Source organism: Tachypleus tridentatus, chromosome 7, assembly GCF_004210375.1.
Source record: "Tachypleus tridentatus isolate NWPU-2018 chromosome 7, ASM421037v1, whole genome shotgun sequence".
Lineage (NCBI taxonomy): Eukaryota > Metazoa > Arthropoda > Merostomata > Xiphosura > Limulidae > Tachypleus > Tachypleus tridentatus.
In genome coordinates, this window is record NC_134831.1 from 20385004 (window position 1) to 20403268 (window position 18265).

The 18265-nt window shown below is 33.8% G+C and overlaps 2 protein-coding genes across 4 annotated transcripts in view; both read right to left on the bottom strand.

Annotated features, from left to right (window-relative positions):
• Nucleotides 1-6941: 6941 nt before the first annotated feature.
• Nucleotides 6942-18265, bottom strand: part of LOC143255255 (TGF-beta-activated kinase 1 and MAP3K7-binding protein 1-like) — an 81560-nt gene continuing 70236 nt past the window's right edge. For all 3 annotated transcript variants that reach the window (XM_076510645.1, XM_076510644.1, XM_076510646.1), the window contains exons 7-8: nucleotides 13004-13174; nucleotides 6942-7881 (exon numbers count right to left, since the gene is read on the bottom strand). In XM_076510645.1, coding sequence (XP_076366760.1) covers nucleotides 7510-7881; nucleotides 13004-13174 — 543 coding nt within the window. In that variant the 3' untranslated portion in view covers nucleotides 6942-7509. The remainder of the gene's footprint in view (nucleotides 7882-13003; nucleotides 13175-18265) is intronic.
• LOC143255257 (uncharacterized) lies at nucleotides 13358-18241 on the bottom strand. The gene is made up of 2 exons (XM_076510647.1): nucleotides 17773-18241; nucleotides 13358-13439 (listed from the first exon to the last, which is right to left on the bottom strand). The coding sequence occupies exons 1-2, from the start codon at nucleotides 18144-18146 to the stop codon at nucleotides 13409-13411; spliced, it is 405 nt and encodes a 134-aa protein (XP_076366762.1). The 5' UTR covers nucleotides 18147-18241; the 3' UTR covers nucleotides 13358-13408.

The window sequence follows — 18265 nt, forward strand, 5'->3', positions numbered from 1 at the left end:
AATGTCAAATAACTCAAAACCAGGACTGGAAAGGCTAACTAACTTCAGGTGACTAACGCTGCTGTTTGAACTAGCCATTAGTCGTCCTGGCAAATTATTATTAAAATTTTGCTACAAGTCTTTTAAAACTCTTATTACTTTACTTTTTGAAAATGGCCATAACATCAAATAACTTGGAACTAGGACTGGAAAGGCCAACTTAGGTGACTGATAGTGGTTTTTGTACTTACCTGTTAGTCTTCCTCGCGAGTTACAAGTATTACAGTTATGCTACAGAAAGTCTTTTACTACTTGAATTACTGTAGTTTTTCTTTTAACATTGTAGACTAGATGTAAACAGTGGCTTTATGCTATTTATTTTGTTTTACCTTAATTTCCTTTTATGAATTTTACTAAATTTACTTTAATTTTAACTTTTTACCAGATATTTGGCACAGATAGCCTAGCTGCTTTGTGCCATAAAACACCAAGCAATCAACCAACCATTTTGTCTAAGTACACTACTTCCACTGCCTGGAGAGTTTGTGTTTCTTCCTTGCATCATACTGCCTGGCATAAGTGCACCTACAGTGTCCTAACTACTTGAGAGATGGTTCTTTCAGCATTTCAAATAATAGAATGCTAATGTCTTTTGTGTTGAGAAATTCCTGTTTTTGACTTGTATCTTAGATTGCAGTTTTTACAACCAAAACTGCTTTTACCTATGGCAAATTTAATAGTTCACTGGTAAGGACATTTGGGAGCATGATGGTTGGTATCGTGCAAATTTGGAAAAAATCAAAAGCTCATGAGAACACAGGACACATGCCATCTTTGGAAAGTAAAGCAGCACAAACATGGTTAAGCCGACCCATTCATCTCTGCTCATATAAGTGTTTGATGGTTGGTTTCTTGTTCCCTTATTTGAATTGTCTGCAGTTGCAGACAATAATAGTTTGATTATGACTAGGTGTTGTTGTTATATACGACCCAGTTTCTACTGAGAGTAGAGTTGTCAGCCAATAAAATTGTACCTAGGTCATTATTGTTGGATATAGAGATATATTCTTGTCACACACCTTGCACAGGGAAGCATTATAACTTAAGCTGTCCACTTTTGTGATTTGGCACCTATTTCAAGTGGTAAGTTGAGAGTCAGCTGCACAGGTTTCACTTTAGGTATCTGAGCCAGTATTGGAATTGATTTTATACAACACCTCTATTCCTGATCTTTGGAATTCCCATCCTGCATTGCTGCAGAGTTGCTCAGAAGCTACCATTTCAGGTTGGTGCCATGTACTTTGGATTTGGTCACCACCCTGGCACCTCATGGATGCCAAACCATAGTTTTTATCAATTATTCAACTTTCCATATTGAAAATGTGGCTCACTCTGATATAGGGTACTCAGGTAGCTGATGGAGTTGGTAAGTCCACATCATAGTTTGTTCTGGGGTTGACTTTTTGGACATGTGGTGGTTGATGAGGTCACCATCTGGACTGGAGATGATTTCCCCTGCCTTTGGACACATTTTTTTAAAACAACAAACAAGATCTTAAGGTGATGGGGTTGTCATTCCTCAGGCACCTCATTACCAAACCCCTGAGTAGGCTGACAATAACACTTGTAACAATAGAAGCTAATATATACTTTTCACATCAAAAATTACTTAAAGCAATAATTCTTCTTTCACTTTTCATGTTTTGATATATTCTGAAGAAAGGAGCTATATATCCGGTGTGTCTTTTTCATGCAGTACAACTGTAAGATTTGTATCTGTGAACAATTCAAACCAAGTTTTTGCACGTAGTAAATACTGTTACATAATATGGTACCTCTATAATCAAATTACAAAGCAATATAATTAACTTCTTTATTTGGCCACTTCTTCAGCCACCACTATATAATGCTTCTTTTTTTTATCTATAATAGTACCTTTTTGAAGTTGTACTGCATTTCTAGGTATTTGGTACCCGTTTTACATGATATGGCAATTTTGACAACATATACATTTTTGTCATCTATTACCACAATATCTGATGTATATAACTTGCCTGATATGGTATTATGCATTTTGGGTTTCTAAATAATCATTTTGTGTTTCCTGTGCATTTCTTCCAATTGTTGAGAGCAAGCTTCTGCAGTAATGCTCCTGCACTGTTCAAGATAGTTGTAATGGATGATGCCTTTGGCAAACCACGATACTGTGATTGTAATCTCCTTCTGATGCAACTGTGAGTTTGGGAAGTGTTTAGGGGATTCATCACAGTCAACCCAATGTGAAGATTTCTTTTTGTTGTCATAAAATACCCACTTTTCATTAGAAGTGATTAAGCAATCAAGAAATGGATCGTTTTTGTTGTATGCAAGAAGTGTCTTGCTCAATGCAAAACATCAATTTTTCTGCTCTTCATTGATTTCATGTAGAACACATTTGTCAAGCTTTTTCACTTTTCCAATTTCCTTAAGATGACGTAATATTGTGGAAATTGAAACACCCAATTCCTGTGCCATTTCTTGAACAGTAAGTTGTGAATTTTCTTCCTCTAACACCCTCAAGTTTTCATTGTCAACACAGGAATGACACCCTCTACCCTCCTCATCTTGGAGTATCCTTTTCTATACTTTAGAAATCAATGCTAAAATGTTTTCTCAGAAGTAGCTTCATCTCCCAATGCTTGCTTTATATTGCAACTTACCTGAGCAGCACTGATACAGTTTTAATTCATGCAGAAAAATGTCTGTTAAATGCATTTTTTCCATCTTGAGAAAAGGGCTCTAGAATACTGATAATTAACACTGTAAAAAAACAACAAAGAAAACTGATGAATAGATGACACATTCAAATTTCCCATAATATACAAGTCATGACATAAAACAATCCTTATTTATTACAATGTGTATGTTAAATTACTGAAATTAAATCTGCCATTATTTGCTGAACAATCTAATATTATGTTTAATCATGAATTGATTCTCAGTTATAGTCTTGATTCTGGTGTATTTTCTTTCGGACCATAGTGACAAAGCCATGCATTTATGTGGGTGTTGCAAAAGACTTTTTTCCTTAAAGAAGATTAATGTGATATTTAATTGATAAGATATTCCTGCAATATTCTATCCCAAAAATTATCATCAGCAAGATAAGTCTTTCCTATCTGATGTTTTCTAACATCTGAATTCAAAACAATTTTTATAATGACCATATTAAATAGTAATGGGGATAGTGGGTCATCTTTACACTTTGTCATAGTGGAATTCCCAGTATAGAGATATTTCATAATTTTAGACCAGTAAAACAATCCTTGTATGTATTGGCAATATATTCACTCATATTCTTGTTAATGTTAAATCTTAATGCTCTTTTAATGGAAGTATGTGAGACAGAGTCAAATGCTTTAGCTAGGACAAAGAATGCAATGTGAAATCCACGGGAATAAGTTCTGGCAGATCTTATGACGTAATAAACAGGTGTTAATTTATGTGCCACTGCAGGGCAAGAAAGCAGTTTGTACAGAATTTAAATGGATGATGCTCTGAATCCTTTCAGATAAGACATTATGAAAGGTCTTTACAATTGTCAACATAATAGTAATGGATCTCCAATTCTTGGCTTGTTTAAGGTCTCCTTTCTATGGAATATTTTTATACTTCTTCGAACAGGATATAAACCTTTTTAAGGACTTAAACACGATGCATATAATGTTGACTGGAACTTTCTTTAAATCTTTGGCTGTTATCCCATCAGCTCCCAGTGACATATTAGTTTCCTATATTGTGGTAAATATTATCTAAAATCCTATTATTTAAGTCAAAGGATTGATAGCCTCCTTTCAACATAAAGTGGATGATCTCTTCCCATCTAGAGTGATGAATGCAGAGAAATGGACAGGATATAACATGTGAAACTTATAGGGGATTCCTCATTCTCATCAAACAATTTGTGAATAAAATAATCGATAGGGTCTACATTACTAGTGTAGCCCATGTCTCTAACATTATGTAAAATTAAAAGTCTTGGGAAAAACTATGTTTTGTTGTTGAATTATCAGTAGTAAAATGAGGTCCCTCCTCTTCCTCATTTAAGGCTGGAAGACTAAACAGTTGCCTTTGATCAATCACTTTCTCTTTATATCCATAATTATGTATTTGCCCCTTAATTAAGCTATTAAGCTTCAGTAGTTTGCCTTGGGAATTAACAAGTGTGAATGCTATTAATATTGAGGCTATTGAGGGATAATCTTACTTTCTCATCCAAGGCCAGATTAAGCTAGTGCAGGGCCTGTAGCATATGTTATGAAGGGGCCCTAAATGAAAAAAACACAAATTTTAAAATACACAAAATTTTAACTTGCATAGTAAAGTATTTTTCATTTGCTATACAGCCAGATAATATGACAAATATGTCTGACATTTGAGTAATAGTATTACTTGCATGTAGGCATCAGTTTCAAATGTCAAAAGTAGAAAAACCACAACTTAAAAATTACATTTCCTAGATCTAGCATGAGCACATTTGTTGATGATACTGGAAGTGTGCATTTCATGCAGAAGTTCATGTTCAATGGTCATTAGAGTGAGATTATTCAATCTGTTTTGACCCATGGTGCTCCTTAGTTCATTTTTAATCCTTTTCAGTTTTGAAAATGAGCATTCTTTACTGCATTTGGTAACAATGATTGACAAATAGATGCACAAGAAAATTTCTACATTTGCAAAACAAGACTCCAAAGAATTGTCAATTATCAAATGGTAAAACTGTAACTACAAGGTCTTGTTTGGTGCCAGTATGAGAAGCATTCTTAAAGTGCATAATGAAATGAACAATCCATTTTTATCAACATAGAATTTGGGAATGGCCAACCCATGTTGATAGCTTGAAAGTGCAGGTCCTGTAGCATATGCTACTTTTGTTACTAAAATAATCTGGCACTGTTCTCATCTACCAATAACCACTTCTCTCCCATGGTCCATCTGAGTTTAATATGAAAGGTTACCTGTTCCTGGTTATATTCAGCTGGATGATTTTTAAGTCATTTTTAGGCATTAGGCATTGCATCTAATTCATCATTCAATATTTACATATTTTCACACTGCAGTTTATATTTATGTATTTATATAATATATTTTGTGTTACCTTAGGTGAAAAGAATATAATCATTAAACACCCTCTACCCTGTTAGTTTACTAATATGGTAAGTTAAAAAAAGGACCCAAAACTCCATAAATATTATATACACATCATTATAAAAGGCCTAACTGTATGCCTGTGGTTTGAAGACCCAAGTTGTGCTGATGAGTCTTGAATAGGTGATAGTCTACAGAAGAGGGTATGGCCTACCAAGGAATGTACTAGGCCTTCACAAATCACAGATTATATTTTCTATTTCATCTCTGGTGGAAGTAAAATAAGTCTGTACTATAATTACAGATCAGACTACTGCTCTAAATTTGAGATTTTAACTTAAATAAACTAAATAAAGCCCAAGGAAAATATAAAACAGAATTTAATACCTGTTCACATAAAAGAAGTAAAGAATTTTATGAGAGACTATATCATTATGATATTAGCAACCAATAAAAGAAACTGTACTGAAGTTATGAACATATGAAAAAAATCAAAACTATTATCAGTGAATATTCAAAAGTATTTTAGTCAAAGCCTATAGTAAAATTGAAAATTAAGTAAAGTAAAAACATAAGGCACTGCTTAAAATGGGGGTATTAAATGCATATTATAATAAGAGATTATCACCCTTGAATTGTTGCATGGTGAAGTTCAATAGTTATCTTTTCATTCACTGATATGCCACACAGTTTAAACCGGATTAGATGTTTGTTCAACAAGTAAACTTGAGTGCTCATTAGCTACACATACTTATTCCACATTCCACAGTTTCTTCTTTAAAATTACTTTTAGGTGTTAGTGCTTTCTTGTCATTGAAGAATGACTCAAAATGCAGGGTATCTGTTTGTAGTTATTTTCATGTAGACATCAGTCATGAGGTCCTGAGCAGTTTTTCAAATAATCCATCCATCAGTGACAATTGGTTTATTGGTAGAATTTTCTTATGAGGATTGATAACCTTGATGCTTACTTTTCAAATGAAGTAAACATTTTTTATTAGTATTCTTGCACATAAGATTGTATCACAAATTTAACATCAACAAAACAAAGTTAAAATTTGAAATCATTTTTAAAATATCTCAAAGTATAGCTGCCATATGACAGGTAGTAATGTTGGTCCCATGAAAATACCATCAATCATGTTAAAAAAGGACTTCAAAAAATACTAAGTTAATTTTAAGTTGTTCTAATGAATTGAGTCTTAATGTTCACCTTTTCATAATTCATTCAACACAAGAGAGAGAGCATCTGTGACAAGAACTTTTGTAAGTAAAGATGTAACATCAAGCTTTGCAACAAGATCCATTTCAATAACTACGATGTTATTTAAAATGTCTTTCAAGTGTAAGGAGTCCTTGATAATGGTGTTTATATGTGGCACATATTTTTCTTAAACATTTTATGTACATGTATATTCTTTATAAAATGCCATTTCCTTATAATATTACTTATGTAACAGCATTCATTTTTTTATTGTTTCCTTTCTCATATTTAATTCAGTTATGCTATCCTTCTTATGGTTCATTCATGATGCTTACTGTTGCTTGTTACACATTCTTTGATAACAAATAAACTCTGAAGATTTTGTGAGACTTGCCTTTACTCTTCCAATTATATGAATTGTACTTTAAATCTGAATTCAGTTTTGCTTTATAATAATTCCAGTAAAGTATGCAAATCTTACAATGAACAAATTTCAGTTTGGAGTAAAATCTGTTCATGGAATGTTTCCCACTCACATTTTTGGATGAAAGTTAGAGAAGTGTTATTCTAAATAAAATTCATGTAAAATTATGCTGTTTTTTATATAAAAAAGAACAATACTAAGGTCTGAATAACTGTCACATTTAATCACTTTTATTTTTTGCACTCTAAAGCAACTTTTGCTGTAGTTTTATTATTGATTTCAGACTAACATTGTTTAAATAAGAAAGAATCATAAATTCATCAAAGGTTGGGTACCATACTCTCAGTAATGAATAACTTTCAGAAACTATTTTTAATTTTTACAAATTTCTTCAGTAAAAGTCATCCTCCAGTATAAATAAGAAATATTTAAAGTCATATTTTTTTGTTTCAAACTATTAAAATTTCACATACAAATTGACATAATTTCTGTAGGGTTAAAGGGGTGGGTTTTGAAAAAAAAATTTACACACATAAAAAAATCAGTGAGGCATAGCAAATAATGTGACCTAGTTGTTACATAGTTATTTTAATCAAATCATTTCAGCTTTCTCATATTCTTTAAAACATTCTCAATGTAACAACAACACAAGTCTACTTCAGTTTTTTTATATCCAAACTGAGCAAGTTTTACTTTTAGGCAGTATCACATTAACTTCTTATGCACAAGTGTTAGTCAAGTATTTTGAGTTTAACAAATACACACATATACAATGCTATGGAATGAAGTCTTCTGAGAGATATCCTTGCAGTTTTGCTTCTTCAACTAGTTGAAAATAGCTAGAGAAATCAACATATGGCAATAGTCTGCCATCACTATCCAATGGTAAAGAATGTTTAGATGACTGAAATGGGCTTGATGATTCAGAGCTACTTGTTTCTGTATGAGTTGAGTAAGTAACAGTGGCACTGGCTGCTTCTGGATGAACAGAATACTCGGATGTTTCAAGTGTTGGGTTCACATTAATAGACAGCCCAGCCTTAAACTGACTAATATCTGATGGAGAATGCAATCCCACCAATGGGCTTACTGGTCGTAAAGGACTACCCAGTGGATTAGGAGGAAAGGGTTGGTTAAACTTTCGAACCTAAATAAAAATGATACATTAATGAACTCACTGGGAAATATTCCATACACACACATATACCAACAAATTATCTTAAACAGAGGGTTGAGCGCATTATATAGTAAAATGTTTTCAGCCATTAACACATTGTTAACTTCCAGTAACCATCTTCAGACTTGCTCTATCTGACAAACATGCATCTTGAGAAAAGTTCTGCAGCATAAGTTTCTTCCCTTTTTCCAAAAATCTGACTGAATAGTCCACGGGCACTGCAGTGGATAACTTGTATGTATTCCTACAGAATAGCATGAATATTCTATTCCTAGCTCTTTGAGGTATGTGACAGATGAAAGAGAGGTATAAATGGCAGCCTTATCTGGTTGTACCAATACCCTGCAGGCCAAGTTTCAAGATTAGGGTCCTTCTTGATTATGCTGCATGCTGCTGCTTGGAATAAATCAATGGCTTGTGCTACTGACATTTACATTCACGAATTCTAATCTGTTACAATAGAAAACACTGCACTTTGCTTACCACAACTGAAGTATAATTTATTACTGGTCTCTTTGTGGATAGTCCTAAAGCCTCTGATTATTATTTCTTTGTCATTAAGTTTTGGTGACATCACACTACCTATAAAATGCCAAACAATGTCAAGAAGTAGTTTCAATACAATCTGCTCCATCACAATTTTATATCAAGTGTTGGTGTCAGACAACTTATTGATTTACATATTCAAAATAATTTTATCATAACATAGTAGCTGTACTTATGATGGAATATGATTATGAAAACACTTGAACTTTTCTTCTGATGTTTATAATATTGGTGATCTTTTGCATTGCACCTTATCTTTTTTAATGTTCACACTGGTAAATAACCACTAGTTGAACTAACTGGAAAACAAACCTCAGAAGATATGTGAGCTCATGTTATGCTATGTTTTATTAATTTTATTCTATTTCAAGAGCTTTAAAGGAATGCATACTAAAGGGGCTGCAATAAGTGAAGTGCCCAGTCTTTGTAAACATTGTCTTAGTGTTTTGTTATCTATTCAAATCTGCTGCTGAGAACCTAAAAAATTGTATTTCACTGCATACAAAAAGAAGAGACTTAAAACTGAAATCAGGAAAATGTTGTTGTTGCTTTTTTGTTTTTTTTTAAATACAGAACAGGTACCTCCAAGGAACATACTAAAATAGCAGTGGTGAAAGATTATCCTTAACTTGCAACCAATTAAGAAATCAATACTTCTATTGGTTACCGATCAATGTAGCACCAACTACTTCAAGATAATCTCACAAGTATCAGCTCTTTCTATGGCTTAGATGCATTTTAGATGATATGAGCAAACATTTCATTCCCTAAAATATGCTTCAGTATAAACTCCAGAGTTGGCATATCAACAACAAGACTGTGAATTCCTAATCTGAATTCAAGTATTCTGTAACGAAGAAAGAACCACCTGCAATTGTGGTTTTCATTAAACACTACTGGCATAACTCATACTGTAGAAAATTTACCGTTCTTGTGAATTATGCATCACTTAAATGGCTGATGCATGGAGCATGGCTAAATCATCTAGTTGCTCAACATGGAAATGCAGACAGACTGTTTTACTAAATGTCCTGATCCTTAACATCATATTTTGCTGTAATAATGACAAGTCACAAAACAGGAGACTGTATTTAGTGGATGGACATCACATTTAATGCTTTGACAAAAAATTAAAGGACCCAGATCTAGTGTGGGCACTCCTTGCAGTGTAGCAAAGTAATGCAGGATTAAATCAGGTTAATGAATGTAGAAGTTGTTCATATAACCTATGGTACAAGTACAGAAAGTGTGTAATACCAATTTTTTTTTATCAATCACTAAGCAGTGATTCTTAGCCTGTGTGATGCTGAGTGCTTTGAGGCACAAGATTCTTTAGACTTTGCATGACACAAATGTTGGAGGATATCATACACACTTGTGCTAACATTCAATAGTGGTTCTTTTGGCCATACTTGAATCAATATGTTTAGCTCTGAATGAATGTTATTCTGAAAAATGCAAGAAAAAAAAAACTTGGATAAATAGTAATAAAGAATAAATTAAACGTCTTCTAGTTTATTTGGTACAACATTCTGAGCAGATGCCCTTCTATAAGTAGTAAAGACCTGCATTTCTCTGGTTACTTTGATGTGTTATAGTAACTTGACCTTGGTACTTGATCATCTATGCATACATATGTTGCACCTCAGCTGTGTTAAGTAAATGTGAGCTTTTAAAAGTTGAGAAAAGGGTAATTCTAGTGAGAACTCTGGTTTAGCCAGCACTATAATAATTTATATGAAAGTATTTATTTAAGAGATCAAAATTTAATGGACCTTTTAATCTTTATGTAACACTGACGTGGTCTTTTGAACACTTCCATCACCAGCTATGTCTATGGTTATGAATACTTTACTGAACCTTAAAACCTACGATATATTAACTGTTTATAGTTTAGCTTTTTAGTGTTAGTTTTAATAACCTGCTATTTCTTCCTTTTTTCATTTCTCTATTGTTACTTTTAAGTAGTTATCTTTACAAAATTGGTTGCACACAGATAACTTAACTGGTGAGGCATGCAAACTGAGGTTAAATCTAGTGTGCAGTATATCCTTATCACCCTGCAATGTAAGTTGTAATTTGGTTGCTACCAATGGTGGATTAATACAGGGGCTTTAGAGACTAAAGCCCAGGTCTCTGCAAAAAATAAATACATTTATCTTATTTTCTCTACCCTAACTCTATTCAAGGTCATAACCACCAAAAAAAGATCAAAATAAAGGTAAACTACCCTTGTTTTCCTTCTAGAATGACATTAAATTGTAACACAACCCCATATACTTACCTATTCCAAGGGTTTTGCTTGAAGGAATATAATGGTCAAATTTAGAGTCTGAAATAACTATCATGGTACCCCTTGCAATGTGTAAATTATATAAAAAGAAAGTTAACAAGGAGATAGCATATGGTACTGGTATATGCAAAAGAAATTAATTTAATAGCACTCCACAAATACTAAGTTTTGTTGTCATGCCATGAACAAAAGGTCATAGAGAACTGTCAGAAGAGCAGCAAGTTTGTATAAAAGCTTTACGTGATGCTGGATGCACTCTCTGACAAATTGCTGCAGATGTGAAATGCTCCCCAAACACTGTCATGTACATCTTAGATCAAATGACTGAGACAGGCAAATTTGAAAACAGGAAAGGAAGAGGCAGAACACCTAAACTTTATGATACTGATGTTAAGTTCTTTTATGCAACCTTCAGGACAGAACAAAGACTGCCACTGATCTCAAGCATGAGATAAACTACCATGTATCAAACAACAGAAAAGTGTCCAGATCTCCAAATATTGTCAGGAGACTGTAATTTACTAAAAAGTACAAAAACTGGACTGCTGATGGCTGGAAAAAGTGTTATGGAGAGATGAGTGCAAGTTTGAAATGTCTGGTTCCAAGCATAGGTTGTACACCCAGCAGAAGAAAGGTGAAAAATACTGACCTCAATACCTATCACGAAGCATAGGGGTAACTGTAAATGTTTGAGGGTGTTTTTCTGTTGAGACAACAGGACATATTTTCAAAACAGATTGAATAATGGACAAGCACAAGTACCATCAGATACTGTTCTGTCATAGAATACCTAGTACTATGTGTATTACAGGTAACTGATTCTACTACCAAGAAGATAATGATCCCAGACACTCTCATCCCATCTAGGCAGAAATTACTTAACAAAAAAAAAAGAAGCTGCTGAAGTTATTCACATGATGCAATGGCCCATAAAAAGTTCTGATCTCAACCCAACTGAGAAAATCTGGGATGTGATAGATGAAAAACGTGACAAATCAAGTCAGTTACAAAGAAACTTCATGGGAGTGTAGTCAGGTAAAATCCCAAAAGACTGAATAAGGGAAGCAACAATGCATAAAAAACTTCCTGCAGTTATTAAAACAAAAGGGCAACACATGAAATGTTAACTGTTAGCTGAACTCAATTACTAACCCTGAGTTTCTGTTGTACTAAATATGACGATTAGTAAATTTTGATGTTTCACCCGTGATTTACCTTCCACTGTTCTCTAAAAGTAGCCTGAAATCTACTCATTGATTTTTGTCAAAACACTTTTGCACATTACTATATAAGAAATAGCTTTTAGTTTTTTAATAGTACAAAACTTTCTTATTAATCTATTTAGCACAATGGATTATGTTGTGAAACTTGAAGTCAAAATATGAATAATCAAAACTGAAATTGCAGTTAAAGAATTCTTATAAAACAAAAGTATGGAAAGAGCTGAAAGAATATTTCAGTAAGTGTAATACCAGTTTAGTTTGTCTACACAAATAACCTATACTTAGTTCTTGTTGTTAGGCTGTTCATACGTACTGTGTGTGTCTTGTGACCTGGTGTGTTGTAGCTCAGTTTGTATGAAGTGTGCAGAGGATGGGAAGGTAGCTAAATGACATGTTACACTGTAAAGTTGTACACCTGAAGCATTACATTTTGATGCTAACAAATTCTGTAAATCACCTTACTGAAAAGTATAAATGAATAAGAATGGCTACATACTCATCAAAATAAAGTTCCAATTTATAATCAAAGAAATGGATAGAAAGTCAATAGGTAAAGAAATGGGCAATGCACAGAATGGTCTCAAAATTTAAAAACTCCTGGGCCATCAAAGTTAATCTAGCCCTGTTTGTTGTTCATTATGTTATCCTTCTTGCTGGATTTTTTTAAGCCTGATTTTCACAGTTTACATAACTTAGGTATTTCTCAGATTAATGCATTGCAGTGAATACATATACACACAAACAGGCACGTGTGTAAATTTGTCAAAACATGGCATTTTCACATATTCAATACGAGCTACATAACAGCCATGTGTAAGCAAATATCTGTGTTATAAACAAAATTAAGTAATAAAATTCAAAAAGGCAAAACTGTCCTTACTTTTATCTTGTATAAATGAGATGTTTAACACACAAAAGTACACTGACCCTGTATCATCTGACACTGAATTTGTTTATAAACATAAACCACAGTACATAATTACCTGTTTACAGTACTGGAATTAAATCTACTTTTAATAAAAAGTCATACCAGAAGAGTCATATCGTTACGACGCTCACAACGACGAGCCTCTTCTCCTCCACTCATAAAACGGTCATGATGAATACGTACAACTTTATCTACTACAGCTTGAGCCACTCCGACCAATGTTGACTGCACATGAAATTGTTCCAGGACCATTTCGGCAATGATTTCGTTCACCTGTACATGCAACACAATCTTTAAATGTTCAAAGAGCTCATGGTTCATAAGTTTTCAGGATTTTAAACCATCATTACAACAGCAAATTTTCTTAATCTTTTGGTGTTTACACAACAAAAAACATTAGTTTGTGCCTGTAAAAATTAACTAACTTCAAATAAAGGATTAATACTTTATGTACTTACCATAAACTTTTATTTTTCTTGCACAAAACAATAATTAATACATTTTATGTTACTGCATAATGAAATTTCTTTGTTGGTATCTAAAATAATATCAGAAAAATTATGCATTAGATGTCAGTTTTGAAAAAGAAAAATATATTGGTAATTTTAACTTTTTATTAATTTTTTACATTATGACATACTATAAGACAAGTTTTAAAATGTGGATTACATTTTTGTATTTTGACGTTCAATGCATACAGTTACACAAATATTAACATTAACAAATACTAAATGTTATTAACAACAACAGTTATGGTGAGAATATATTTTTAAAGCTGACAAAGCATGACTATAATTAATTATACTTGTCATCAGGTACTAGTATTAGTCTACTTTTTACTCTGCATTCACTATCTAGTTCCTCACACATTTCCAAGTTACAATATTTTGCATAATCTCTAACCCCATAATCAGCAGCAAGAATATATTTGAATTTTTCAAAAAAATTGAATGAATTTTGTATTCAAAATATAACAAGAAAAATCTCAATTGTAGAAAGTGAAAGTGGGTTTATAAGCTCTATCCTGTAAGTCTTGTCATATTGGACAAATCACAATATAACAGCTGTATTGTGTTACTTCCTGTCAATATCATAATGTTTCAAGAATTATCTGCTTATTTTAGCTTTAAAGCAGCCAATAATATTTGAAAAAAAAATTATTAAAAAGGAATGTGGTAATATTTTTGCACTTGATAGTTGATTTTGCTTATATATTTCAGACAGAAAGCTTTCTTATTTTGTAATAATTATAAATCTAATGACGAAATTTATAGTTTAGGTCACTAAGGATAAACAAGTTAAAAATGCTAAAAAGGCTTACTTCTGATAACAAAGAATAGTTAGACCAAGTTATGTATATATTATACACAGAGATACAGAGATGTTGGTTAAATACAGTAAATCAGGTCTTTCACCTATCAGACAAATTGTATAAAAATGTTTTGTATTTTAAAATTGGTCTAACTCATGCAATGTATACATACAATCAAAGAAAACAGATTGATATTAGATAACACTTGAATTCTGATGATTTAATATCACAAATTTTGAAGATAAAACATCAACTTATAATTATTAAAAGCAAAACCTACAAATAATACGTTTTTAAACACAGTTAATTTATCACCCTTCATAAAAAATAGGCAATGGAGGTTTATTGACTGGACATGACAGTTAAACATGTGAAATTATGACTTCAGTGTCACAAAGGCTACTCACTGGTGGGTAAGTATCAAATAAAAGAAAACCATGAGATAAAAAACTGTAACAAATGAGTAGCCTAGACAAAACAATTTCCTCTTTCCAATCCTCTGGAAACAAGACAGCCAGAGAGCAAGGATAGGTTTAATCTAGAAAAACGTGTTATGATGTTATTCACCTCAGGCCAACTGGCACGAAGCCAAGCCTTATACAGAAGCCTGTAGTCCAAATATAGAAAAGACATGGACATGGTGGAACTACAGCACAGAAACTTAGATGTAGTATCAGCAAGCAATGTCATTCTCTTAACTACCAACATGGTTAGGTGTCCAGAAAAACTGGATGGAAACAGAACATAGACAAAAATAGGCCAGCCATTGGGATGCTCTGGTAAGGATTGAAGCTTGTAGCATAGTGCAAAAAAAGTTATAAACAGTAGACATGAAAGAAAAATCTGTGGAACTCAGCATACAAAATCTGCACTGGAAAAGTGCAGAAAGCTCCCATCCAGAGCTGAAGCCTCAGATGGTGAATGAGGTCTAACATCTTCAAGATAGAGACCCTAGCAGAACCATAGGCCTCAATGAGGGCAGTGGATTGAATGAAGGCATAATATGTCCTGAGTACAGAACATTGGCCCACTCCCCAAGAGGTTGAAGAAAGAACACAGAGGATGTTCAGTGCCCTTGTACACTTGACATGTAGCTGCTTTACATGAGAAATGAAAGTAAGCTTATAGTCATAGATAAGCTCCAAGAACATTGCCTCAAGGACATCAGAAAAAACATCACCACCAAGATGAAGCATGGAATCAGGGCATAAACTCTGTTGGTGGCAAAAGTGGATGAAAGTACTTTTGGACTAAGATAAAACTATTGCTACGGTCCACTTCAACAAGCGACTGAAGGCAGTCTGAAGCTGCTGCTCAAGAAACCCATGTTTAATGACTGATATAAAATATGGAAGTCATCTGCACAGAGACAGAAGGAAGAAATTAAGTAGTGATAGCATTAATATTGATACTGAAAAGTGAGACACTCAAGACAGTTCTGAGGGACTTCAAGGTCCTGGATAAAAGAACAAGAAAGGGTTAAACCCATATGAACTTGGAATCACCTGTCATGTAAAAAAGTATGAATAAAAACAGGCAAATGGCCATACAACCCATATGAATGGGGTCCTGCAAAATGTCGTATCTCTTAAGTAGTGCTTCCCTGATCAAAGTTTCAAGTTGAATCAGGTGGCCCATGCTAGAGTATTGTTGACAGAATCCATGCTGGGTGGGTGAAAGGCATTTGTTTGGTCCTTTAAGTCTCTTTTTTTCCAAGCTTGAACAATTAATTACCTTGCACCTATCAACAGGAAAAATATTATCCTGCCATAGTCATTTAAAAACAACCAGAAGAGCATTAGAGGCAGGAGATAGATAGTGCAGCATTTCACAGTGAATGTCATTTGGACTGGCCAATATATTGCAAGACCAATGAAGAGCAAGCTTAAGTTTCACTAGTGTAAAGGGGCAATTATAACAGCAGAGACAAACAGCCCAAAAGAAAAGAAGCAATTGCTTTGTCTGCAACTTCATGGTCAAGAAGGCAAGGGAAGAAACAGAAATGCTGGAAAGATAAGCAAAGTATCAGGAAATTGAATGTGCTTTGGCTGAAGTTTGATTTGGCAGTAATCACACCTACCAATATCTCTTCTAATGTTCCTATTTCTGTTGTGTGGAATAACAATGACTTTCAAGAGGAAACACTTTCAGGAAAGGATACAACACACTGCCCAACAGGAATTGTTACACAGTTATCTGCTGCTTCTTTTGCTGAAGCACCTTGGACTACAAACTGATATTTCCTCCCACAAAATATCAGTTCAACATATAACACACATATGCCATGGAAAATAAACCGAAGCAACAAATGTTACAGTTGTTCTTGAGTTGAAGACACATTGGAAATTGTTACAGACAAACAACCAGTGTTGTGGCAACAAGCTCACAACAACAATTTATTTCATTTGCTATCATGACTTAATGCTCATTTGCCAATCCCACAGGAAGGTTACAGAGAAAGTATGCCCAGAAGATGTTATTTCAATTAAGTTTTAAAACAGTAATGTGCCATTCCATTTCCACATAAAATTGGCTACCTTTCAGTGATAGACATACCACCTACTGACTTGAATGCTGATGAGGTGGCAAACTGAGACTGTCAGTATGTTTTATGGTGCCAATGATATTACTGACAGCCATATGCCAAATGTACTTTTGGTTTCAGATGAAACAATATATAGTAAGGAATTTGAGATACATTACTCATCATTACACCCTATTCTTCAAAGAAATGTCTTGCAAAAGAGAGTATTTTATATTATCACAAATTTTTTGTCATTCATAGGGCATCGATTTGGCAGTGCAGATCTGTGGGATATACTAATACAGCCATGTTTTGGCAACTGGTTCAGTTGATGCAGTCTTAGAAGGATACTATTACAAAAAAGGTGTGAAGGAACATAACCTGGTATGGGAAGCATCTCATAGATTGCACTTGGCTGCATTTGGCTACATATGACATCTTTTTTTGACAAAAAATCATTTCCAAAAGTTTCACTTGTCACTGGGACAAAAGGACAAGTTTTGGTTAACATACACAAACATTTGTTTCTTCAGTTTACAGTGGCAGTGCCAGGATATTTTCCTTGGGTGGGTTGAGGTAAACTGTGGAGGGGCTTCCCAAATTGCCATCAATATGAAGTAAAGATGGTAAATTATAATAATGTAAATACCAAGGTACATTTCAGAAAGGTGTGCTATTTTGAACTGCGTTTTCATTGGAAACTCATACTCTCATTCATAATTCATTATTACAAATTAGAAATAATCTGTTTATGAAAATATGCATATATGTAAAAGAGGAAGCTCACCTAAATTCCACCCAAGGTAATACATAATAATAAAGAAAATCAAGACTAGCTTAGATTGAACATTTAATATACCATTAAGAGTAAAGCTACAAATCAAAAGAAATATAACATAAAGACATAGTTTACATAGCAGAAATGAATTATCTCATGTGAAGTTAATACACTCTGAGGAAATGTAAGGTCACTATCAGACTAACTATCTTTCATCATGTTGTGTTTATAGTCAATATTACTTCAAAACAATGCACCTGTTTTGGTGATTGGCAGCAAATGTGTCTATAACAGTATCAATATCGAGTTGTTTTGCCCTCCTGGAGTTTACTGATATGACAGCAAGGTTGCTGGTGTGGTTGTTACCACTGCCATTGCAAAAGTATGTCTTGAGAAGCTTCAGACATGAGAAACTTCTCTCACAGGCAGCTGAAGTGACAGGCAGGGTCACAGCAATGCATACAAATTTGTGGAGATCCATGAAAGCATCCTTGTAAGGCTCCAGCATGGTTGCAAGCTCCAATGGAGTGGACACTTCCTGCCCCTTGTCTTTCTTCCTGGTAATTAGCCAGTTCAACTGGTGGGCCTCCACTGTGAGGTCATCCTCTGCCACACCATAGTTTGCTGTCATTTCTAAGAGTGCTTGCTTGTCCAGAAATGTTGAGTGTTTTTGGGTTCAATGCAGTTGCACCCATCAGAACACTGCAGGCATCAGAGGAGAATCTTCTATTCAGCTCGTTGAGCATCCTG

What these genes read in the sequence shown, in the direction of transcription:
- LOC143255257 (XM_076510647.1), bottom strand. Translation starts at nt 18,146, where the DNA reads ATGACAGCAAACTATGGTGTGGCAGAGGATGACCTCACAGTGGAGGCC. An exon ending in GCTGCCAATCACCAAAACAG is followed by an intron (nt 13,440 to 17,772) that starts GTGCATTGTTTT and finishes ATATTATTTTAG; the next exon opens with ATACCAACAAAGAAATTTCA.